At 59.4% G+C, this 24253-nt stretch overlaps 1 protein-coding gene across 1 annotated transcript; it reads left to right on the forward strand.

The window, feature by feature from the left end:
• Positions 1–515: 515 nt before the first annotated feature.
• Positions 516–23439, forward strand: ANKRD52 (ankyrin repeat domain 52). The gene is made up of 28 exons (XM_054051252.1): positions 516–673; positions 5174–5257; positions 6467–6545; positions 7198–7268; positions 8099–8299; positions 8427–8514; positions 8635–8777; positions 8905–9117; positions 9223–9301; positions 10329–10443; positions 10532–10614; positions 10698–10815; positions 11666–11734; positions 12574–12714; positions 12891–12968; positions 13244–13355; positions 13994–14065; positions 14466–14667; positions 15086–15173; positions 15286–15403; positions 15640–15859; positions 16452–16539; positions 17010–17093; positions 17281–17426; positions 17578–17660; positions 18516–18598; positions 18826–18917; positions 20089–23439. Exons 1-28 carry the CDS (start codon positions 647–649, stop codon positions 20331–20333), a joined length of 3222 nt encoding a protein of 1073 aa, XP_053907227.1. The 5' UTR covers positions 516–646; the 3' UTR covers positions 20334–23439.
• Positions 23440–24253: the final 814 nt, after the last annotated feature.

Here is a 24253-nt window from a genome sequence, read left to right on the forward strand (position 1 = left end):
GCAGGGCTGAGCCCGTTCCCGCTCCAGCCCGGTACCGGTACCGAGCAGTGGGCAGGGGCAGCAGGGCTGAGCCCGTTCCCGCTGCAGCCCGGGTACCGGTACCAGGAGGGGTCCCAGCCAGGTGTCCTGAGCCCCGCAGCCCCGGTACCGAGTGGTGGGGTGCAATGGGTCCTCACCCATTGACGGTACAGGGGCTCCGGTTCCAACCGGAGAGGAGGCTGTTACCCCCTGCTGCAGCCCTGTTACCGGTACCAAGCGGCACGGAGGGTCCTGGCCGAGCGCTCCGTGCTCTGCAGCCCTGGTGCCGATGGGCTGAGCCCCGGTACCGGGTGCCCCAAGCCCTGCGGCCCCGGTGCCGGTGGGTTAAGCCTCGGTACCGGCTTCCCCTCGGCCCGCAGCCCCGGTACCGGGAAGGGTCCCAGCCGGGTGCTGGTAGGCTGAGCCCCAGTCCTGCTCTCCCCTCGCCCGCAGCCCGGCCCCGGCCCGGCCCCTGCAGCCCCGGCGGTGGCGGCGGGCGGCGCTGCGGCCCCGGTGCTGCCGCCGTTCCCGGTGTCCGCGCGGGCGCAGCCGCCGCTCCCCCCCCGCCCCGCCCGAGCGGAGCCGGAGCCGCCGATGCCGGGACCTGGGCGCTGAGCGCGGCCCCGAGATGGGGATCCTCAGCATCACGGACCAGGTACGTACCCGCCGCGGCCGCCGGGGCACCGGGCAGCGCCGCTACTACAGACCGCGGCCGCGCGGCCCGCACCGGGCCCGATCCGCCCCGCGGCCCCGGATCGCGGCCCCGGCTCCGGCCCCGCTTCTAGCCTCGCAGCCCCGGCCCCAAAATAGCAGCCCCGGCCCCAGGATCCCAGCCCCGACCTTGCAGCCCGGCTTTACAGCCCCATCCCCAGCTGCAGCCTCGGCCCCCAAATCCCAGCCCCGTTCCTGCAGCCCCAAAATTGCAGCTCCAGCCCTGCAGCCCCGGCCCCAAAATGCCACCCCCGTTCTTGCAGCCTCGACCCCGCAGCCCCAACCCCAACCCAGCAGCCGCAGCCCTAAAATTGCAGCCCCAGCTGCAGCCGTGGCCCCAAAATCCCAGCCCCATCCTTACAGCCCCGGCCCTGGCTCCAGCCCCAACCCCAAAATCCCAGCCCCAACCCCAAAATCCCAGCCCCATCCCCAAAATCCCAACCCCCAAATCCCAGCCCCATCCCCGAAATCCCAGCCCCATCCCCAAAATCCCAGCCCCAACCCCCAAATCCCAGCCCCATCCTTACAGCCTCGGCCCTGGCTTCAGCCCCAACCCCCAAATCCCAGCCCCAGCCCCAAAATCCCAGCCCCATCCTTACAGCCCTGGCCCTGGCTCCAGCCCCAACCCCCAAATCCCAACCCCAAAATCCCAGCCCCATCCCCAAAATCCCAGCCCCATCCTTGCAGCCCCACAGCCCCATCCTTGCAGCCCACAGCCCCATCCTTGCAGCCCCACAGCCCCATCTGTGCAGCCCCACAGCCCCATCTGTGCAGCCCCACAGCCCCAATCCTGCTGCTCCAGCCCCACAGCCCCATCCTTGCAGCCCCACAGCCCCATCTGTGCAGCCCCACAGCCCCAATCCTGCTGCTCCAGCCCCACAGCCCCATCCTTGCAGCCCCACAGCCCCATCCTTGCAGCCCCACAGCCCCATCCTTGCAGCCCCACAGCCCCATCTGTGCAGCCCCACAGCCCCATCCTTGCAGCCCTGGCTCTGCAACCCCATCCCCTTCCTCAGCTCCATCCCTGCAGCCCCCGCCCCAAAATCCCATCCCTGCAGCCCCAGCCCCACAGCCCTTCAGCTCAGGATTGCTGCCCACCGTGCTCCACTCCGAATGCGACCACCGGGAACTGAGATCCAGGCCCAGTGGGTGCAGGACCAGACCGGGCTGGGCAGGAACCAGGAGGGACCCCTGCACCCAGAGCCCCTGCCTCAGGATAGGGCCTTGGCCTGTGGGGCAGCTGGGGGGTCTCCAGTCCCATTTTGGGGTCCCTTTTGGAGTTCAAGGAGTCACCAGCCCTGTTTTGGGGTCCCTCCTGGGGCGCAGCCTGCCCCCAGCCCCATTTATGTGGACCCTCTCAGCTCCCAAGATGCCTCTGTCCCTGTTTTGGGGACCATCCCAGGTCACGGGGTGTCCCTAGTGCTCTTTTGGGGTGCAGGGCATCCCCAGTGCTGTTTTGGGGACCCTTTGGGGGTACAGGGTTCCCCCAGCCCTGTTTTGGGGACTTTCCAGGGGCATAGGGTGTTCCTGCCCTGTCTTGGGAACCCACACAGGGTGTCCCCATCAGGATTTGGGGACCCTTTTTGGATGCAGGGTGTCTCCAGTGCTGTTTTGGGGTGCAAGGTGTCCCCAGTGCTGTTTTGGAGTCCCTCCCAGGCTTCAAGCCGTCCTCAGCCCTGATATGGGGACCCTCCTGGGGTGCAGGATGTCCCTGGCCCCGTTTCGGGGACCTTCATGGAGCACAGGGTGTTCCCTGGACCGTTGTGGGGTGCAGGGTGTCACTATTGGGATTTGGGGATCCTCCCAGGGCGCAGGGTGTCCCCAGCACCATTTTGGAGACCATTGCGGGGCACAGGGTGTCTCCGAGTCCTGTTTTGTGGACCCTCCCATGGCACAGGGCATCCCGAGCCCCGTTTTGGGGACTCTGCCAGGTCACAGTGTGTCCCCATCAGGATTTGGGGTCCCTGGCAGGGCTCAGGGTGTCCCCATTGGGATTTGGCGTCCCTCACGGGGCGCAGGGTGCCCCAGTGCTGGGTTTCCAGCCCCCCCTTATCCCCAGTGATTGCTCGTGGCTGTCGCCCACCACGGGGTCTCTCCTGGACCCCCCACCCCCATCATCTGCTCCCTCTTCCAACTCTTCCTGCCTTTCCTGCTCTGCTTCCCGGATTCCCGTCTGTCCTTCGTCGCGGTTTGGTGACCCTGGTGACCCCCTGGATCCAGAGATCAGGGTCCCTCGGTTCCACTCTTGCCTGCTCTGATCCCTCTTCCACGTGCGGAGAACCCTGGGATCGTGTGGTGCTGGAATGTGTGGTGGTGGGAATCCCGGGATCGTGGAGAACCCCAGGATTGTGGGGTGCTGGGAACCCCAGGAACTGCAGTGCGGAGAACTCTGGGAATGCGCAGTGGTGGGAACCCCAGGGTCTGCAGCCCGGAGGGATGAGCGTATCCTGGGCTGCATCCAAAGCAGCGCGGCCAGCAGGGAGGGAGAGATTCTGCCCCTCTGTTCCTCTCTTGGGAGACCAAACCTGGAGTATCGGGTCCAGTTCTGGAATCCTCAACATAAGAGGGAGATGGAGCTGTTGGAACGGGTCCAGAGGAGGCTCCAAGGATGATCTGAGGGTTGGAGAACCTCCTGTACGAGGACAGGCTGAGAGAGTTGGGGTTGTTCAGCCTGGAGAAGAGAAGGCTCCGAGGAGATCTCAAAGCGACCTTCCAGTACCTGAAGGGGCTCCAGGAAAGCTGGAGAGGGGCTGTTCATAAAGGCTGTGGGGATGGGACGAGGGGGAACGGGGATAAACTGGAGAGGGGCAGAGTTAGACTGGACATGGGGAGGAAGAACTTCTTCCCCATGAGAGTGGGGAGGCCCTGGAAGAGGTTGCCCAGAGAAGCTGTGGCTGCCCCATCCCTGGAGGGGTTCCAGGCCAGGTTGGATGGGGTTTGGAGCCCCTGATCCAGTGGGAGGTGTCCCTGCCCATGGCAGAGGTGGGACTGGATGGGCTTTAAGCTCCCTTTCAACCTGAACTATTCTATGATTCTGTCATGGTGTGGAGAATCCTGGGCTCGTGGGGGCTGGTTCTGATTGAAATAGAACTTTTCTTTTTTTGGGAACCAAACCACTCGGCTTTTCCCAGGAGCAGGTGGAGGTGTCAGACCCAGCGCTGCTCAGGGTGGCGTTATCTTGGCACTATCCTGGTGTTATCCCAGCGTTATGCTCACCATTCCTTCCCTTTCCCTTTCTCAATGTCCCAGGAGTGCTGCGATCCCGCTGCGTTCCAGGGAGTGACGCACTGTGCTCTCTGACCCGGGATGTGTTCCCTGGCTCTGGCGGTGGTGCGAGTGGCTGAGCAGAGCGCGGGGCGGCTGGAATGAGGAGGAGTCGCCAGGAAAACCACACTCTGGTGTTTTTCCTGGAGCCAAGATCTATGGGGCTGGTGGTTTGGCCGTTGGGTACAGCCTTGGGTTGTTCCGGGGTTGCCACCGCTTGCTCCAGATAGCAGCAGATTGCATCGCTGTGGCCTTGCGGTGCGAAAAGAGTCAGAGGCTCTCAGGCTGCCAGAGTGGGAAGATGTCAGGGCTGGAGATACCACTGCTCCAGAATGGTGCTGCGAAGCCAGTGTGACGAGGGGTGGGCACCAGCGGTGGGGACAAACGTCCCGCTCCGGTCCCAACGGCTCCAGCAATGCAGGAGCTCAGTTCCGCAGCCCACGGCACTGGCCAAGCTGAGTGACCTGGGCCAGGGCTCTGCTCTGGATTTCTACCCAGGTCTGGTAGGGAACCGCTTTATGATGTGGGTGTGGGAAATAGGAGCTCTGGTATGAGCTCTTTGCACCGCCAGAGCCAGCGCAGCATCCCAGGCGGCTCCCAAAGGACAGGACAGCAGCCGTGAGCACGCAGTTCTGTCGGAGAGCAAAGCATAACCTCGTGCCTCGGGAAGCCCAGGTCATTGCCCGCCACCTGTCTCCTACCAGGAGACTTTGGCCGGCTCACAGGGAGGCTTTTCCAGCTGAGGGTGAAGCTTTGGGTTGCGGGGCTGGTCCTGCCTGCTCGTGCTCAGGCGCTGCATGTGGAGAGCTGAGCTGTGCTGTGGGCACTGCTGGAGCTGCCAGGGCAGTCATCAGCGCTGATTCTTGGATTTGGGAAGCGGGAAGGATTTTCCAATGATTCCTTGGTCTGTTTACTGATGAATAACCAAGGAAGGTACCTTTGCTGTTTTGAGAGTTGGTCCTCAGTGCTGGTCGAGCCACGGACACGAGGGAGCCGTGGGGTGCTGGCAGTGGGTCTGGCTCCGGCAGCCACGGGCGTGAGAGGCTCATCCGTCGGGCAAGGACCTGGTGGGATCAGTCCGGTGCAAGGTCTTTGGTGTGCGGTTGTGCTGCCAGTTCTCCTCCTCTCTCATCCTCCACGTGGAGCCACCTTCATGACACACTTCTCCTTTCCTTTGCAGCCTCCTCTGGTCCAAGCCATCTTCAACCGCGATGTAGAGGAGGTGCGGTCGCTGCTGAATCAGAAGGAGAACATCAATGTACTGGTGAGTGCTGCCCACCCGTGCTGCTCCCAACCTTCACCTGGATCCCGGTTTCCTTCATTGCCTTCCTTTCCTTCCCAGTGGGTGACAGTGGGTGCTACCAAGGAGGGCTTGCTCTGGCGAGGGTGGTTAGCAGGGGCTCCGAGCCATATGCCGTAAGCAGCTGCCGGCGTTTTGGCACTCTCCTTGTTGTCCGGCAGAGCATATTCACCCAGCCCAGCTGATCCTCGTGGTGTTAAACCTCCTGGTCAAGGGCCCTGCTCGCTGCCCATGTGCCAGCGGGACCGACAGCTCGATCCTATTGGAGTTGTCACAGAGAGAGCGCTGGGAGTTCTTTCCATGACTCTTTGGATGGACATCCACTCCGCAACCACTCCTGTCCAGAGAGAGCGTTGGGTTTGTCCTTCCGAGCCCTCGCACCACTGCTGAAGAAATAACCCCACAATGAACGTTTGATTCCCTTCACGTGTGGCTTCAAGGGTGCTGCTGTGTGGTTGGTGGCCACCGGCCAGGTTTCGCTTTCTCATTGCCGGATGGGCTGTGCCAGGACGAGCTGTTACCGAAAATGAAACCAACGCCATTTCCAATGAGTTTTTAATCCTATGAAAAGCAATTGCGCTTTCCCTGCCCAAACACAAAATCCAGAACTGGAAACGAGCTGTGCTCTGGAAGGGCTGCGTCCCAGCACCCACGGAGCTCTGGAAGGGCTGCATCCCAGCATCCACAGAGCTCTGGAAGGGCTGTGTCCCAGCACCCACGGAGCTCTGGAAGGGCTGCATCCCAGCACCCACGGAGCTCTGGAAGGGCTGCGTCCCAGCACCCACAGAGCTCTGGAAGGGCTGCATCCCAGCATCCACAGAGCTCTGGAAGGGCTGTATCCCAGCACCCACGGAGCTCTGGAAGGGCTGTATCCCAGCACCCACGGAGCTCTGGAAGGGCTGTGTCCCAGCACCCACGGAGCTCTGGAAGGGCTGCATCCCAGCACCCACAGAGCTCTGGAAGGGCTGCATCCCAGCACCCACGGAGCTCTGGAAGGGCTGCATCCCAGCACCCACGGAGCTCTGGAAGGTTGCACAGGAGGATGCTGGGATTCAGCAGTTTTGTCCCATGTCCCGAGCTGCTGTGCACAATGAGGGAGTTCAGATGAACTGGATTGTGCTGTAGGAGCTCTCCCTGCTCACTGATGGTTTTGTTTCTTCCATCCCTGCTCAGGACCAAGAAAGACGAACGCCGCTGCACGCTGCTGCCTACATAGGAGATGTTGCAATCCTCGAGCTCCTCATTCTGTCAGGTAAGGGCTGAGGCTCTGGGCTCTTGGCCCGGGTGCCAGCGGGGCACCTTCCTGACCCTCCCGGGTGTGGAGCAGTGGCTCCCGGTCACCCTCCAAGCAACTGTGTGCTCGTGCTTAAGCCAGCTGAGTCGCAGGCAGGGGAAGATCAGGGAATGTTGCCATAATCCTAAGAGGTTTGTTCAGATGGGGAGAAGCATCTTGGAACTGAAATAGCAAAGGTGGAAGCCAGGCCAGGAGCAGGATGCGTGCGAGGTGTTAGACAGAGGCACCAGAGGAGGGTGCTGTGGGGATGAGCGTCCCAGAGACACCTGGGATGGCAGGAGGCTTGGGAGCAGAATTCCATCTGCTGTCCTCTTGGAGAGGGTTCAGCTAAAATCCAGGCTGTTTTGCTCAGTTTTGAGCAAAAGCTTGTGTTAATTGGTGTAAAGCTGCCCCTCGTCTCTCTCCAGAGGCACTCAGCCCTGTGCAGGGTCCTGTGCCCGCGCGGTGCAGACAGTGTGTGTCTTCATCCACTGTTCATCGTTACGGCGCCTCGGGCACCGTGGGCTCCACAGCCGCTGCTGGAGGTGTGGGGAGCCCTGAGGCTCTGGAGGCGCTGGAGCAGGGCAGCCAGTCACCTCTTTGTCCCTCAACCCCTCCTTTTCTCCCTCAGGTGCTAATGTTAACGCGAAGGACACTGTCTGGCTCACCCCGTTACACCGTGCCGCGGCGTCTCGCAACGAGGTGAGTGCCCTCCAAAGTTCCCTGTGCTCTGCGCATGGAGGTGGTTGGTGCTGGCGGTGGTGGGGACTGTGCTTCTCCTTCTCTTTTTGGTCTCGCCTGGTTTTGCCTGCAATGGCTTAGAGTGAAGAGGGGACAAATGTGTAATTCTCCCTGGTTCCCTTCCCTCTATCCTTCGGGAGTCAGCACGGGGGGGTCCCCACAGCACTCCCTCCCTGCCTTTCCCCATCCCAGGGTCCTGTCTAATCCAGCTCTCCCTCTCCTGAAGGATGATGGGGTTCTCACCCTTTATCTCGGGAGCCAATTCCAACAGATCCTGTTGGAACGATTTCCTGCTGTTTGGCTTTTGTGGGCTTAACTTCATCCCACTTAACTTTGTCCTGATTGGAGTTGCTGGTGAGCGAGAAACCCTGTGGTCCGGTTGGTCGGAGCTGGGGGATCCGAAGCCCTGACTCTGACGCGTGGGGCGAGTTACCACCCATGGGTTGCTCGTGTGGATTCTCTTAACTGAGGCGGCATGAAAAGCATTGGCGTGAGCCTCCACCAAGGCGGTTGTGCGCACGCAGCTACTCCAGGTCACTAAAACACGGGAGCTGGGTGAGCCGAGGCTGCGTGGCCGTCAGCTCCGATTGCTGCTTGTCCAGGAATTCGGGTTCTCTGCCTTGGCTCAGAGGTGCTCCAGGCAGCTCCAGCTCACAGGGATGGAGCCGCTGCGGATCTGCGTGTGCTGAAAGCACGAGGGGGCCCGAGCTGCAGCTTCCCCCGCCTGGCTGGGGTCTCCGGCGGGCTCCAGCACGCTGGGGTAAAGCTGTGCTTTCCTCTGCTCCTGGCAGAAGGCACTTCACCTCCTCCTGAAGCACTCGGCAGACGTCAATGCCCGCGACAAGTATTGGCAAACACCTTTGCACGTGGCCGCTGCCAACCGGGCCACCAAGTGCGTGGAGGCCATCATCCCCCTGCTGAGCACTGTCAACGTCGCGGACCGCACGGGCCGCACGGCGCTGCACCACGCCGTGCACAGCGGCCACCTCGAGGTAGGCAAGGCGGCTCCGCAAAGTGTGGGCCCATCCCTGTGCCCTTTCTCGGGTCCAGGCTTCGCAGATGGGGAAGGGACCACAAGCTGGGAGAGCCTCACCTCCTTCAACGCTTCTCCCAATCCAGATGGTGAACCTGCTGCTGAACAAAGGTGCCAGCCTGAGCACTTGCGACAAGAAAGACCGCCAGCCCATCCACTGGGCAGCTTTCCTAGGTAGGTTTTCCCCATGGGAAAGGGTCCGGTTTCTTCTCCCACATTGTTTGCTGCCTGTGGATTCACCTTTCTGAGTGGTAGGGCTTCCCAGCGGGACACTGACCGCTCTCTCCTGGACAGGGCATTTGGAAGTTCTGAAGCTGCTGGTGGCACGAGGAGCCGATGTGATGTGTAAGGACAAGAAGGGCTACACGCTGCTGCACACGGCGGCAGCCAGCGGCCAAATTGAAGTCGTGCGGCACCTCCTGAGGCTGGGAGTCGAGGTGGGACCTCATGGCTGTGACAGGGTGGGCAGGAGATGGGAGCGGGAGAGGGTACTGGACTGGCTTGTTCTTAGCTGCCTTTTCATCATCCTGAATCCCCAAATCCTGGGATCTTCTGCTCCCACAGATCGATGAACCAAATTCTTTCGGAAACACTGCACTTCACATTGCCTGTTACATGGGCCAAGATGCCGTGGCCAACGAGCTGGTCAACTACGGCGCCAACGTCAATCAGCCTAATGAGAAGGGCTTCACCCCTCTGCACTTTGCTGCCGTCTCCACCAACGGGGCCCTGTGCCTGGAGCTCCTCGTGAACAACGGGGCCGACGTCAACTTTCAGGTCTGGTGGCTTCAGGATCGGGGGAGCAGGGATGAGCTTCTAGAGAAAGGAGAGCTCAGGGTGGGTGGTGGGAAGCCTGATGTGATGTCCCTTTGCTCTCCGCAGAGTAAGGAAGGGAAGAGCCCTTTGCACATGGCTGCCATTCACGGACGGTTCACGCGTTCACAGATCCTCATTCAGAACGGTGAGTGGCTGCTTCCTCCGGCCGTGCATCACTCAGCTTCTTGTGCTTCTCAGCACTCACCTGGAGTAAACAGCCACACGTTTACTCAGAGCGTTGGGAGCACAGGAAGGACATGGATCTGTTGGAGTGAGTCCAGAGAAGGACACGGAGATGATCCGAGGGCTGGAGCACCTCCCATATGAGGACAGGCTGAGAGAGTTGGGGTTGTTCAGCCTGGAGAAGAGAAGGCTCCGGGGAGACCTTAGAGCAGCTTCCAGTACTGAAAGAGGCTCTGGGAAAGCTGGGGAGGGGCTCTGGATCAGGGAGTGCAGGAAGAGGATGAGGGGAATGGTTTTGAGCTGAAAGAGGGGAGATTGAGATGAGATCTTAGGCAGAAATGTTCTCCCGTGAGCGTGGGGAGGCCCTGGCCCAGGGTGCCCAGAGCAGCGGGGGCTGCCCCATCCCTGGAGGGGTTCCAGGCCAGGTTGGATGGGGCTTGGAGCCCCTGATCCCGTGGGAGGTGTCCCTGCCCATGGCAGGGGTGGGACTGGATGGGCTTTGAGGTCCCTTCCAACCCAAACCGTTCCGGGATTCCACTTACCTCTCATGTCCACTTCTGTGCCACTTGGGCTGCTGCCGGTGGCCCTGGGCTGTTTGGGGGTGGCAGGGAGCGCGCGTGCCCTCAAGAGCTGCGAAGTGCAAACCAGGGAACTGAAATTCCAGCCAGGTCAGAGCTGCTGTGGCCAAAGAGCATTCCCATGTCCAGCCTGAAAGACAATATTGCTGTGAGAGGGCTGCAGGCTTGGCAGGTGCTCAGGGGTTTGGTGGGACCTCCGAGGCTTGATGCATCTCCTCTTGCGGGCAGGGAAGAGATCTAAGCTCAGGGCTTGCAGGACACAAGTGGGCTCTCAGCTTGGAGAGCTGTTTGCAGCTCCCATTTTGCGTGATGCTGAATGGACTGGAGTTCTTCACTATGTCCCTGATGTGGGAATGTGGCCCTCGGAACAGCCTGGGCTCACTGGTAAAGCTCTTGGCTTTTCCTTTCTAGGCAGCGAGATTGACTGCGCTGACAAATACGGCAATACCCCTCTCCACGTTGCTGCTAGATACGGCCACGAGCTGCTAATTAGTACTTTGATGACGAATGGTGCTGACACTGCAAGGTAAGGATGGATTCCTCCTCCCTTTCCCTGCCCTGGGCCGGAGGATGCAGAACTGATTCATCCTGACTCCCGTCTTGTCTCCCGGCAGGCGTGGGATCCACGACATGTTCCCTCTGCACTTAGCTGTTCTCTTCGGATTTTCAGACTGTTGTCGCAAGCTGCTTTCCTCAGGTGAGCGGCTCGGCCGCCCCTCGGGCCGCGGGGACAGCGGGACCCCCAGCCTCCCCGCTGACCCCTGTCCCTCCTGCCCCCAGGTCAGTTGTACAGCATCGTCTCCTCGCTCAGCAACGAGCACGTGCTGTCCGCAGGCTTCGATATCAACACACCTGACAACCTCGGGAGGACCTGCCTCCACGCTGCTGCTTCCGGAGGGTGAGCCAGTCCTGCGTGGCATGCCGGAAGCTTGTAGGCTGCCCCTTGGCCAAACCATTGCCATTCGCTCCACCCGGGAGCTGCGGCACAGTGCGGTGTTCTGGTCAGGACTGGGAGCTGCACCCCTGGGTGCCGTTCCCAGCTCTGGGAGAGAGGGGAGACCCGTGTTTAGAGCAGGAATGAAAGTAGATACCTTGTGGCCCTGTTCTGCTGCTGACTGCGACTCATCCTGGTCGCTTCCTTCCATAGCCATTCACCCTTCTTTAAAATGGGGCTAAACCGCCTCCTCGGCCGGAGTTCCTCCGGGGTGCACGAAGAAGAGCAGCGGGGATTCAGCTCTGTAAATCCTCCTGCTCTTTGCCAGGGAGTTTGATTCCCTGCGGTGCGTTGAGAGCGCGTGTGGCTGCAGTGATGTGGCAGAGGTGGAGGGTCCATGGAGGACCTCCTGTCCGTTAGGTCTGTGTCATGCTCAGGAGCCGGTGACAGAGCTGTCCCTCGGCAGCGCAGCTGAGCGGCGGGAACAAAGTGCTGACGCAGAAGCTGAAGTCCTAGATGGTTTTTGTAGCGTAAAACCCAGCGCATCAGCTGCGTCTCTGCCATTGCCTGGTGGATTGAGAGCCCCTTGCAGGGCAGAGGAGCACGGGTAGGACCGGGAGAACCAGGGAAGAGCAGGGAAGTGTGTGCGCGGCATCCAGCCGTGGCCACGGCTCCTGTGTCAAAGCAAATCAAGCTCCGGCACATCCAGACTGTGCTGCGGGGAAGTGTGGCTGCCCTGGCTGCAGCTGGGAGTTTGTGTCCCCGCTGTGCTCCCTTCTGCTCTGCCTCTAACTCATCTCTGTGCCTCCTGCAGGAACGTTGAATGTCTTAATTTGCTGTTGAGCAGCGGTGCTGACTTGAGGAGGAGAGATAAATTTGGAAGGTAAGTGTGCTGTGTGCCTTGCAAGGGAGCAGGGGCGATTCCTGCAGCCCTGAAACAGCTGAACTGCACCGAGCCTGGGCTTGGGTTGGGACATTCCTAAGTCCTTTGCTACATTTGGGGTACTCAGCACTGGGGAGGCTGCACCTCAAATCCTGGGTTCAGTTCTGGGCCCCTCACTCCAAGAAGGATGTTGAGGCTCTGGAGCGTGTCCAGAGGAGAGCAACGAAGCTGGGAAAGGGGCTGGAGAACAAGTGTGACGAGGAGCAGCTGAGGGCCCTGGGGGTGTTTAGGCTGGAGAAGAGGAGGCTGAGGAGAGACCTTATTGCTCTCCACAACTGCCTGAAAGGGATTGGAGAGAGGAGGGCGCTGGGCTCTTCTCCCCAGTGACGGGGACAGCACAAGGGGGAATGGCCTCAAGCTGTGCCAGGGGAGGGTCAGACTGGACATGAGGAAGAAATTCTTCACTGAGAGGGTCGTGGGGCCCTGGCAAAGGCTGCCCAGGGAAGGGGGGGAGTCCCTATCCCTGGAGGGGTTTAAAAGACGGGGAGACGAGGTGCTCAGGGACGTGGGTTAGTGGCAGATAGGAATGGTTGGACTCCATGATCCAAGTGGTCTTCTCCAACCTGGTGATTCTATGATTCTAAAGCTTCTTCCTTTGCTCCCTCTCACCCCGAGGGGTCCAGCCCTGGCTCTTCAGAAGGAGCTGCTGACCCAAACCTGTGAGCCGGAGCAGCTCACCGGCGGGGGAGGTCCTGGCTCCTTGGGTCCTGCCTTGCTCCCAGGTGGGTTTCTCCTTGGGACGGGCAGCACCACTCACCCCCTTTGCTCTCCTTTCCCAGGACTCCACTGCACTACGCGGCTGCCAATGGCAGCTATCAGTGTACGGTGACGCTGGTCACGGCAGGAGCCAGTATTAATGAGGCGGACTGTAAAGGCTGTACCCCCTTACACTATGCTGCTGCTTCGGACACGTACAGGAGGTGAGTGCCACGGGCGCTCCTCGCTGCTGGGGCTGGAGGCGATGGCGCTGCTGGGTGGGAATGCTCAGTGCTTCCCTGGCTGCTTCCCTGCATCTGGCTCTCAGAGGTTTGTGGAGAGGGAATCATGTTGAGGAGGGGGGGGCTCAGCGAGTTGATGGAGGTCTGTGCTCTTTCAGAGCAGAGACTCATTCAGGAAACAGCCATGACGCGGAGGAGGAGCCGCTGAAGGAGTCCAGGCTGAAGGAGGCGTTCTTGTGAGTCGGCGCCCTGTCTGTGATTGGTTGTTGTTTGCCCCCTCCCCGGACCCCATGTGCCACCGCGAGGAATACCATGCTTCTGCTGCCTGGGAGGAAACATCAGCCGATGTGGTTCTCGAGGCAAACCTTGCCATCACTTCCAGTGGGCTCTACATGCGCTCCCTGTTTTGAGGGGATCAGTGTGGGATCTGCAGAGCGGGGCATCCCTGCAGAGCTCTGCCCCTTCAGTCCTCCCCTTTTTCTTCACCTCCTATTTCTCCTTCTCGTTGCAGTTGTTTGGAGTTCCTGCTGGATAATGGTGCTGACCCATCCCTCCGGGACAAGCAGGGATACACCGCTGTCCACTATGCAGCTGCGTACGGCAACAGGCAGAACCTCGAACTGGTGAGTGAGCCCGAGGAAACCTCTGTGCCTCCAGGAGAGGGAGGGATTTTGTCCCTGCTTAGCCCTGTGGTGGTCAGGACTGCGTGTGTTGTGGGCACTGCGGTGTCAGGGTTTGCCCAGGACGGAGGGAGATGGGGTTTAACTGAAAAGCAAGGAGGCTCAGGGAGCTGTTGTGTCTGGAATGCCACCACAGAGACCTGTGCCTGAGTGAGATGCCCGACAGAAAGGTGTTTTGTGGTTGTCTTGCTGAAATTCCTGACAATAGAGCAAGGCTGGGCTTTAAAAGAGAGCCCTGTGCCAAGACAGAGCTCGTGCAGTGCAGAAAATGCCTTGGAACTGTTGGAAATACCTGTGTTATTACTGGGTGAGCTCACAGCTGTCTGGGTATTGGGAATCGTCTGAGTAGTGTGGAGGTTTCTGGATAGCAGGGACTTGGTGTGACTGTGCAGGCTGTGAAGCTTGGTGCGGCTGTGCAGGGTCCAGAGCCAGGATGAGGAAGGTCCCTTCCTGAAATTAAGACCATTCGGAAGCAGATGAGCGAGTTTTCTAATGCCTCTGCAGCTGTTGGGGCACAGGGTGTCTGCCGAAGCCTCTGGGATTCCAGGATCGGTTACGGGTTTGTGTTGTTGCCGTTGCAGCTCCTGGAAATGTCTTTTAACTGCCTGGAGGATGTGGAAAGCACCGTTCCTGTCAGCCCTTTGCACTTAGCTGTGAGTACGACCAGTCCAGCCCCAGGGTTGCGGAGGGCACTTGGCTCCGTGCAGGGTTCACGCTGAGTCCTGGAGAGGCGCTAGGTCTCTGCAGCTGTCGGTGCTGAGCAGGGCAGAGGAGAAAAGGAGCCGGTGGCTGGGAGCGGCTTTTCTCACTGGCCATCAGTCCGAGTCCCTTGGATTTGTAGAGTATGTTGAACTCCTCGCTCTCTCCAACTCTTTCTGGTTGCTGCTGTTTGGAGCCACCTCCCTTTGCGTGGCACGGGAATGCAAGCGGAAAGTAGTGACTGGGCAGGAGCTCATCCTCCTGGAGGGACAAGGAGCAGGAATTGTCCCAGGGGAGGATTTCTGGCTGCAGCCTCTCCAGGCATGGCTTTCACGTGGTCGCCTTTCCCCTCAGGCCTACAATGGTCACTGTGAAGCCCTAAAGACACTTGCCGAAACCCTTGTGAACCTCGACGTGCGGGACCACAAGGGGCGGACGGCGCTGTACCTTGCCACGGAGAGAGGCTCCACCGAGTGCGTGGAGGTGCTCACCAGCCACGGTGCCTCCGCCCTGGTGAAGGAGAGGAAGAAGAAGTGGACCCCTCTCCACGCTGCAGGTGACGGGGGGAGTGGGTGGGGCTGGGGGGGATTGGGGCAGTGAGGGAGCGTCCAGAGCTCTTCGGGCCACTGGTGCCACCGCTGCCGGGGGTGCACGTTCATCCCCGCTGCTCTCTGGGGAATGGGAAAGGGGCTAGGAGGCAGGATGGGGCCAGGACAGCGTGCTGGGAGCACCAGCAGAAGCTGAGGGTCCAGGTGGCTCTGCAGAGGGTGGGAGAAGCTGCCAGCAGCTTTGGCACACGTGTGTCTTCCACGTGGGCTGTCGTGGAGCCTGGCAACCGTGTCCCGGCCCTGTGCAGCCACGCGGGGCTGGCGGCTGAGCGCGAGCCCCTTCCTTCAGCTGCTGGTGGGGACTGGAAAGGGAGGACCTGCCTGTATGCGTGTGTGACTCCTCCTTTCCTTGTGCCTTGTCTCCAGCTGCCAACGGGAACACCGATTCCCTGCACCTCCTGATAGACAGCGGGGAGCGGGCAGACATCACTGATGTCATGGACATCCACGGCCAGTGAGTTTGTCCAGATGTTTCTCTTGGGATCAGGGCCCTTGTGGGAGAGGGGAGAGAGGGCGATGCTCAAATGCAGCCCATTTCCAAGCCTGTCTGCCTCTCACCTCTGCAGAACCCCCCTGATGCTGGCGATCATGAATGGCCACGTCGACTGTGTCCATCTCCTGCTGGAGAAGGGATCCACAGCCGATGCAGCAGACAAGAGGGGAAGGACCGCCCTGCACCGAGGGGTAAGTGCATCCCTGAGACCAGGGCGGGCCCAGAGAGGGAGCTTCTGTATATTCTGAGTGAAGGCTGCTCGAAGAACAAGCCGGCAGCTTCTTTACTTGCAAGCGTCCCAGTGAAAGAGCCTCTTTTGCCTTCCTGAGCTGCAGCGTTCAAGAAGGGAGCTGTGCAGGAAGGGTTAGTTCTGCTGTTAGAGGTTGAATGGGGAGGTCTGACGTCCTGGTCCTCTCTCCTGGCACAGGCGGTGATGGGCTGTGAGGACTGCCTGGCTGCCCTGCTGGACCACGATGCCTTCGTTCTGTGTCGGGATTTCAAAGGCCGGACCCCGATCCACTTTGCATCGGCGTGCGGGCACTTGGAAATCCTGAGGACCCTGCTGCAGGCAGCCCTCTCTACTGATCCTCTGGACGCCGTGGTGGACTACAGTGGCTACTCACCGATGCACTGGGCTTCGTACAGTGGTAAGGACCAGGCCGGGCCCCTGCCCACTGCTCCGCTCTGGCTGCTGATGGGGAGGAAGAACCGGGTTGTCCCTCTGTCGCTGCTGCTCTGGGAGCCGTCAGCCCAGTGCTGGAAAGGACGGTGCAAACCTCGAGGGAGACAGGGAGGGTTTTTCCCTCTGCTGAGCACCTTACAAAAGGAATGAAATATGAAAGCAGCTATTATGGAACAGCTGAGGTGGCTTCCTCTGGGATTGCCGGATTTATGGGATTACTTGGCCGTCGCCCTGGCTGCAGGTGGTGGTGGGACTGATACGGCAGCAGCCAGGGACGTCTCGGTGTTTCAAAGGGAAGCCAGCAGTGTGGCTGTGAAGTCCCTCAGGTGACGCTGTGGGATTAGAAGCTGCCTCAAGGGCAGCAGCTTTGCTGCCAGAGAGGAAACAAACCCGGTGCCTCTGTGCTGGGGAAGGGTTTGGTTCGGGCACTGGTGCTGCTGGTCCTGGGCAGCTTCTGGGACCTCCGGGAAGAGCCAGAGGGGCCTTTGGTCCCTTCTGTTACAGGTGAGGAACAGCAGGCTGGATGCCAAAACATTTCTGTCCCTCTCTCCTCACAGGGCACGAAGATTGTCTTGAATTGTTACTTGAACACAATCCATTTGCGTACCTAGAAGGAAACCCCTTTACTCCATTGCACTGTGCAGTGTAAGTGGTGTCTGGGAGCTGCCGTGGGTTCTTCCTGCCTAGGTGATGTGGGAGAAGGGATGTGAATGGTCCGAGTGCAGCTCCAAACCCTGCCCTTGCCAAGGGCTCTTCTCTGGGTGGCAGCAGCTCCTCGGGGTGGTCCCACCGGCTCATCCCAGCTCCCCTGTGGCAGGCACGTTGCTGGGGAGCACTGAAGCAGTCGTCTTGGCAGCTGCATGCCGCACAGCCAGGGCTGCCATCTACCAGACTCCAGTGCCAGCAGGGTTTCAGCTCGATGGAGCTAATGGAGCTGCCGAGGACTGGGCGTTCAGCCCTTGGCAGCCCTCTTGGGTACTCATCTCTGCTCCTTGGATATGGAGCATCTCGGGAATCCTCCATGCTTCCTCGCCGGGACTGTGCTGCTCGCTCCCGCTGCAGACACACTGGTGCTGCTCGCTCTCGTTTTAACTCTCCTTCTCGTCCCTCTGCAGAATTAACAACCAGGACGGCACTGCTGAAATGCTGGTGGAAGCATTAGGTGCCAAGATTGTTAATAGCAGAGATGCCAAAGGAAGGTGAGTGCAAGCTCATCTCTCTCTTGTCACTCACTCCCAAGCGCTGCCAGGTGGTGGCTGTGACTCCCGCAGTGATTTCCTGTTGTGCAAAGGGACTCTGATGTCCCCAGATGTGTCTGTAGGCTGGGGCAGTCTCGCTCGGGTGGGTGCTGTGCCCTCCTCCTGACCCGCTCTCCTGTCTTCCCAGGACACCCCTTCACGCTGCTGCCTTTGCAGACAACATCCATGGTTTACAGCTGCTCCTGCGCCACCAGGCCGAGGTGGACACGACTGACAAGCTGGGGAGGACTCCCCTCATGATGGCTTCTGAGAATGGGCACACCGCAGCAGTCGGTACGTGCCTGGCAGCCGCATCCTCCGTCACCGGGTCCCCTACGAGCTGGGCTGACCCTCTGCTGTGGGCACGCTGGGACAGCCACCCCGTGGCCGCTGCCCCACGCTCTGCGCTGCTGCACAGCCACAACACCGTCCCTTCTCCTTCCAGAGTTCCTGCTCTACCAAGCGAAAGCAAATATAACTGTGCTGGATGTCAACAAGAACACAGCTCTTCACCTGGCCTGCAGCAAGGTAGGAATGGCAGCCACCGTCGCCTTCACAGGAGGGCTGTCGACCTTGTTCTGCCCTGCTGGAGCAGATACGAAGGTCCTGGGCTGGCTCTGCTTGGCTTGACCTGTCTAGACGCTCCCAGCTCAGTTTTGAGCAGCTTATGTTGAGCAGAGACTGTATTTTTCCCAGGAACACTTCTCTGAGCTGAGTGCGCGTCCTGGGGCGCAGCGGGAGGCTTGTGATTGTGAATGGTTTGGGTTGGAAGGGACCTCAAAGCCCATCCAGTCCCACCCCTGCCATGGGCAGGGACACCTCCCACTGGATCAGGGGCTCCAAGCCCCATCCAACCTGGCCTGGAACCCCTCCAGGGATGGGGCAGCCCCCACTGCTCTGGGCACCCTGGGCCAGGGCCTCCCCACCTGAACAGCAAAATATTTCTGCCGAAGATCTCATCTCAATCTCCTCACATCTCCTTCACACTGCCAAAACCAATGACTTTCACCCCAAATCCCCTCACAAACACTGCAAAACCACAAATTTACCTCAAATCCCCTCCCAGCCCCCCTCCCCAAATATACCTTTTTACCTCAGACACCCTCTTTAACTCCCCAAAACCGTAACTTATTATAGAACCGCATAATTGGAAAAGACCTTTGAGATCATTGAGTCCCACCAAGTTGTCCTTCCCATTCTGAGGGCCCCGAGATGGTGCAGAGGAGGTAGAGGGGACAGGACTTTGTCTCCTCAACCCCTGCCAAAGCTGTTGTGGTTTGGGAGCATTTCCATGTCTCAGGGGATCGGTTCTGCTCAGACAGCGCCATGTCCGCTCATCTGCTCTTGTCCTCCTGCTCCGTAACAGCCTGGTCTCCTTTCCAGGGCCATGAAAAGTGTGCCTTGTTGATCCTGGGGGAAACCCAAGACCTTGGCCTTATCAATGCAAGTAACAGTGCTCTGCAGATGTGAGTATCCCACACCGGCGCCGATGACACACCAGGGCTGTGCCGGGGCGGTTGCATTGGCGAGAGGGTGGTGTAGAGGCTCCGCTCCCCTCAGAGCGTGCAGGAAAACTCGGGAGCAGCCAAGCGCCCACCCTCAGAGCCGCTCGCAGAGACCCTTTGGCCCAGCACGAGGGGTTAGGGCAAGGGCTCCGCTGTCGGGTTGACGCTGCCGTTCCCTCTCCCCTTAGGCCGCTCCACATCGCAGCTCGGAACGGGCTGGCCTCCGTCGTCCAGGCCCTGCTCAGCCGAGGCGCCACTGTCCTGGCTGTGGATGAAGAAGGTGCGGGATCCTCGTGGGGTCGGGGGGGTTTAGCGGGACGTCCCTCGGGATGGGGGGCGCTCATCAGGGTATCCTGGGCTCAGGAGGGCTCAGGAGGACATCCCTGGGATCAGGGGCTGCTGGGGAAGCGCTCAGCTGGGTTCGGAGGATTTCCGCCTCCCTTCTGTGGCTGAGCAGCCTGGGTGAGGATCCGACACCCTGCGATCCCCTGTGAAAGCATTTCCAGGTCCCCCAGGTGTTTGAAGTGTCTGTTACCCCCGTGCCTCCTCCAGTGGCCACCTGGCTCTCCCAGTGGCCACCTGGCTCTCCCAGTGGCCACCTGGATCTCCCAGTGGCCGCCCGGCTCTCCCAGTGGCCACCTGGCTCTCCCAGTGGCCACCTGGCTCTCCCAGTGGCCGCCTGGCTCTCCCAGTGGCCACCTGGCTCTCCCAGTGGCCGCCTGGATCTCCCAGCGGCCGCCTGGATCTCCCAGTGGCCGCCTGGTTCTCCCAGTGGCCACCTGGATCTCCCAGTGGCCGCCCGGCTCTCCCAGTGGCCACCTGGCTCTCCCAGTGGCCACCTGGCTCTCCCAGTGGCCGCCTGGCTCTCCCAGTGGCCACCTGGCTCTCCCAGTGGCCACCTGGATCTCCCAGTGGCCGCCCGGCTCTCCCAGTGGCCACCTGGCTCTCCCAGTGGCCGCCTGGCTCTCCCAGTGGCCACCTGGCTCTCCCAGTGGCCGCCTGGCTCTCCCAGCGGCCGCCTGGATCTCCCAGTGGCTGCCTGGTTCTCCCAGTGGCCACCCGGCTCTCCCAGCATCTGTGAGCTGGCCCCAAACCCACGCGGCCGAGGCAGCCCTTGGCTCCTGACTCACTTGTGAGGCAGAGAAATGGGTCGTTGTCAGAAGGTTTTTCTCTTGGCCGAGCTCTTGCTCTGCTGGAATACCTTTTAAGCTGTGAACAATACCATTGCGTCTGCGGGGCTGCTGGGGCTCTTTGTCCATCTCCTGCTGACCTTGGCACACTTCGGAGGAGTTGCAGGGATTGTCAGGATTGCCGGTGCCCACAGGAGGGTCTTGTGAGATAAAGGCAGGGATGTCCTGGCGCCTCGATTTTGGGGCGAGCGCTGCCCTAGTTGAACATTCCCAGGGGAAGGCGCCTGTACGGGGCGGTTCCTCACCCCGTCTCTGTTCTAGGTCACACCCCAGCCTTGGCTTGTGCGCCCAACAAGGACGTTGCCGACTGCCTGGCACTTATCCTCTCCACCATGAAGCCTTTCCCACCTAAAGACGCCATCAGCTCTTTCAGCTTCAACCTCCTCAAGAACTGCGGCATCGCGGCCAAAACTGCCGCCTGCGGGGCTCTGCCCAACGGCAGCGCCTGCCCCTACGGCAAGGACCGGCACAGCGCCATCGGCTTGGACGGCTGTTACTCGGAGTAGCTTAAACTATGGGTGACCTAATATCTTATTATATTTATTTAGAAATTCTATAAATATAGGGCACTTTAAAGGAGAACAAGACTGGGCAGCCCTCTGGCGCGGCCGGGTAGCCAAGAGTTCAGTGCTTCCTCTTCCCTCTGCTTTACCAGAGCGGTGCCAAAGGTTTTGGGAGCAGCTAGCCGTGCCCTTCCCGTCCCCGCGCCGTCCCAATCCTCTCCCTGTCAGCGCATGCCGATGATGGGGCAGGAGACGGATGCTGCGGGCTCAGTGCTTCACCATCGCCTGCTGACTTGGGAAGGGGCTTTGTCCCTCAGATTTCGGGGCAGATTGAAATCGGTTCTGGCGTTTGCCGGTGCTCCGTGCCGGCATCCCGCCCTGCCTCGCCCTCAGCGCTGCCCCGAGCCCTCGCTCTACGGCTGGCTGGGACGGGGAAGCCTGAACTCTTGGTGGGATGAGGGGTGGGAATCTTTGGGAATTGGTCGGTCCTGCAGGCGCTGAGGTGAGTGAGAGCTCCCGGCCAAGTGCCGCTGTCCCTGCTCGGCACAGTCGCTTCTCACGCTCATCCCCAGATTCCAATACAAACACTTGAATCGAGATCTACTGTAACCTGGGACACGAAAAACCTCCTCTTGGCAGCTGTCGCTTATATGCAAACCCGGGTGCTGCTGCTCGTGGCTGCGGCTGCGCTGCCGGAGCCTCCCTCCCACACCAGGCACTTTAGGGATTCTGTTGGTTGGTTGTTTTTTTTTTTTCCCTTGGCAAAAATGTCCGATCCTAAGAAACGATTCTGTTCTGAGTTCCCGTCCTGTTTTGCGTGGCCGTTCTCCTGGGCGAGAGTCAGTGTTGCTTTTTTTTTCTTTAGAAAAAAAAAAAGTTATTTATAAAGAAGTGAGCATTTACCTTTAAAAAAAAAACAAAAAACAACAAAAAAAAACTAAAAAAAAAAAAAATCCTGAAACTTTTAGCCTTTTAATAGGGAGAGAAATGCACTTCAGCGTCCGCATGGCAGCCGTGGGTCTGTGCTCATGCCTGACGCAGCCACGGGACAGGTTCGGTTGTGTGCGTGGGGTCTGGGGTTTGTTTGGGGTTTTCTTTGTTAATTTAGAGCTCTTGTCCCGAATGCCTGAGTGAAGCATTCGAGAATGTTGCACTGGGTTTATCCGTTGGGTTTTTTTTTTTCGTTTCCTTCTGAGTTACTGTACCGATATCGGGTGCAAAAACCGATCCTCCTCCTCCGTACCGCGAGAGTTCAAAGCCAAAGACTGGGATGAGAGAATGGGAACGGGCTGGCGGGGCAGCAGGAATTTTGGGAGCCCTCTTCTCCCCGACCTCCGAGGAGGAGGAGCGCGGGGCTGAGGGCATCCCAGAGCGATCCCTCCCGATGGGAGCAGAGAGAAGATGCCGTTAAAGGATCCCTCTCTGCCGCTTGCCTCCTCTTTGCCAGCAACGGGACCGCGCAACCCCCGCGCTGCCGCTCTCTTGCCCAGAGTTCCAGAGAGCAGAAGCGTTTCTGTAACCAAAAGACAAGGTCTTAGGTCTTTTTCCTTCTGTTTTTAACCGGTTTTGGAGGAAGGCGGCTCCTGGCAGGGTGGTGTCGGTTTGGGCCGTGGTGTTGAGCGGGTGCCGGAGCGGCCGTTTTGGGGAGGCTCCCGCGGGCAGGGTGCTGCCGGCAGCCCGCGGGGACGCTCCCCTCGCACTGTTTCTTTCTTTTTACCAAAGCCAAACTCTTTTAAGAACCAAATATGAAGTTTCAGTCTTGGCCTTTGGGTGATAAAGCACATTTTCTTCCTCTTTCATGTCGGAGTTTTTCCCGGAAGGGAGCGGGGTCAGGGAGCTTCCGCCACTCCTGCTCAGCGCCAGAGCTCAGTCTCCCCATCCCGTTTCTATCCGCACTTCCTTCAGCAAAGCACTTGAGCAGTTTGCCCTGGGCGAGGTCTGGGAGCAGGAGCGGTGCTCGGCTTGGACCCCAGAGGACTCCGGTCCCGGGCGGTGGGGAGCGGGCAGGGCTCCTCCGGCTGCTCTGGAGGGATCATCCCATCTGGACTCCACTCTTGGCAAGGCTGCCGGGTCCCATCCTTTGGTGCCAGTGTAGGATCGGGTCCCGGCCGACAGCCTCTCCCCTTCCCCTCTCTGCCCCAACCCTTGAGCTTGAAAGAAAGTGTTAAACCTTTCTGCACCGAATACCTCAGTTCGGAACCAGAATAAACTCATGAAACTTGAATTTAAAGGTCCTTTCTGAAAATCCTTTTCAGTATTCTAGAGAGGAGAACTGGAAAAAGAGACTTGTTTACATTGCTGTCGAGTCCACGCTTGCCTCTTGCAGCTCTTTCCCTTTCGGGGAGGAATTTCAGCATCGCTTTATCTCTTCTCCTCGTGCTTGCCCTCGCCCTCCCCGCGGGCCAGGAAAATGGGTCCAAAGTCCCGAGCCGTTGTCTTCAAGGGCTAAAGTTCTTCTTCAGGCAGATGAAGGGGCTGAGCTGCCCCCGGCCTTGGCTCCCCCATCCTTGGCCATTCCCAGGGATGGAGATGGGTTTGGAGCGGGCAGATGGCTCCATCCTTCTGCCGACGCTCCGGCTCTCGATGTCAACCGGGGACTGCCCGGAGGCGGCAGCGGAGTCGGACCGTCCCGTGCCGCTCACGCCGAGGCCCTCGATGCCGCGTGGCTTTAGCATCGCTAGCGGGGCCGGGGCTCCAGCACCATCTCACGGCGTTTTTACAGGGCAAGAACATTTGTTAGAGCACACAGAGAATGCTGCTTTTCCTTCACCCCCCCGCCCCTTCCCCTCACCTTTTGGAGCGTTATTGTGGTTTTCAGTTTCTTTGTGTAGAGCAGAAAGCTGATCTCTCTCTTGGCCGTGTTTCTGTGCTGCGATGCATTCCCTTCCGCTCAACGTGACGATGAAAACTATGCCGAGACAATCAATGTGATCTCTGTAAGGGCTTCTCCATCTTCTCTGCAGCGCAGCGCTTTAGAGTTCTAAGTGTTCTCTGCGAGGTTCTTTTTCTCCCCTCCCCTTTGTGTCTTATTAAAATTAATAATAATAATAATAATAATAATAACGAAGGGAGCTGAGGTTTCAGCAGCGCATCCGTGGCCGGGGGAGCACCCGGGGGGGGTGGGATGGGGTGGGTGGGGAGGGGGCGTGCGGCTGGCGTCCCTGCGGTCCCAGTCTTGTTCTCCTTTAACGCTGTATTGTAACCTTGACAGCACAGCTTGACAATTTCAGTAATAATCCAAGTGTTTGGTAATAATGCATTATTTTGCTAAACGAGATTTGTGATGGTTTCCCTAGTGCATTGTAAAGAGGGATGGAGGGAAACTTCCGCTGCCCTGCCCTCCCCGACCCCCCCCCGGCTCCCTCCCCACAGACCTTTATGCCAAAGTTGGACCATTCCCGCTTAGCGTCCTGTCCGGCGTCGGCATCTCCTCGGTGCTGCGCTCGCCAAGCAGTGACTTTTCCGACTTCCCCCATCAATGCTGCTCCCGTCTCCTGGTTTCCGACACGCAGGCACCGGATTGCCCCATCCCCTCCGGAAAAAGGAAGTTTCTCTCCGTTCCCTTGGTCCAAAGCACTTGCTTCAAGTAATAAGCACTTTTGTTAAAGCATGAGTCTGGATTCCCTTTAGCATCCCACGGGATAGAGAGCAGTGAGAGGGAGAAGAGAGTGTCTTTGGGTTTATTTTTTCATTTTTAAGTTTAAAAAAAGAGAAAAAAAACAAAAAAAAAACAACAACAAAAAAAAAAAAAGAATTTGTTTCTAGGGAATGAATGAACAAAGGGAAGTTGTGTTTGGAGAGAGAGAAAAAACAAAACAAAACAGCACAAATGCGTTCAGCTCCCAGGTGTATTTGCACTGCCACTGCCGGAGCCGGGGGCGTCCGGCCCCGCTGAGCCATAGGAACTGCTGACACCCCTGAAT

The sequence above is a fragment of the Cuculus canorus genome, chromosome 29, assembly GCF_017976375.1.
Source record: "Cuculus canorus isolate bCucCan1 chromosome 29, bCucCan1.pri, whole genome shotgun sequence".
Lineage (NCBI taxonomy): Eukaryota > Metazoa > Chordata > Aves > Cuculiformes > Cuculidae > Cuculus > Cuculus canorus.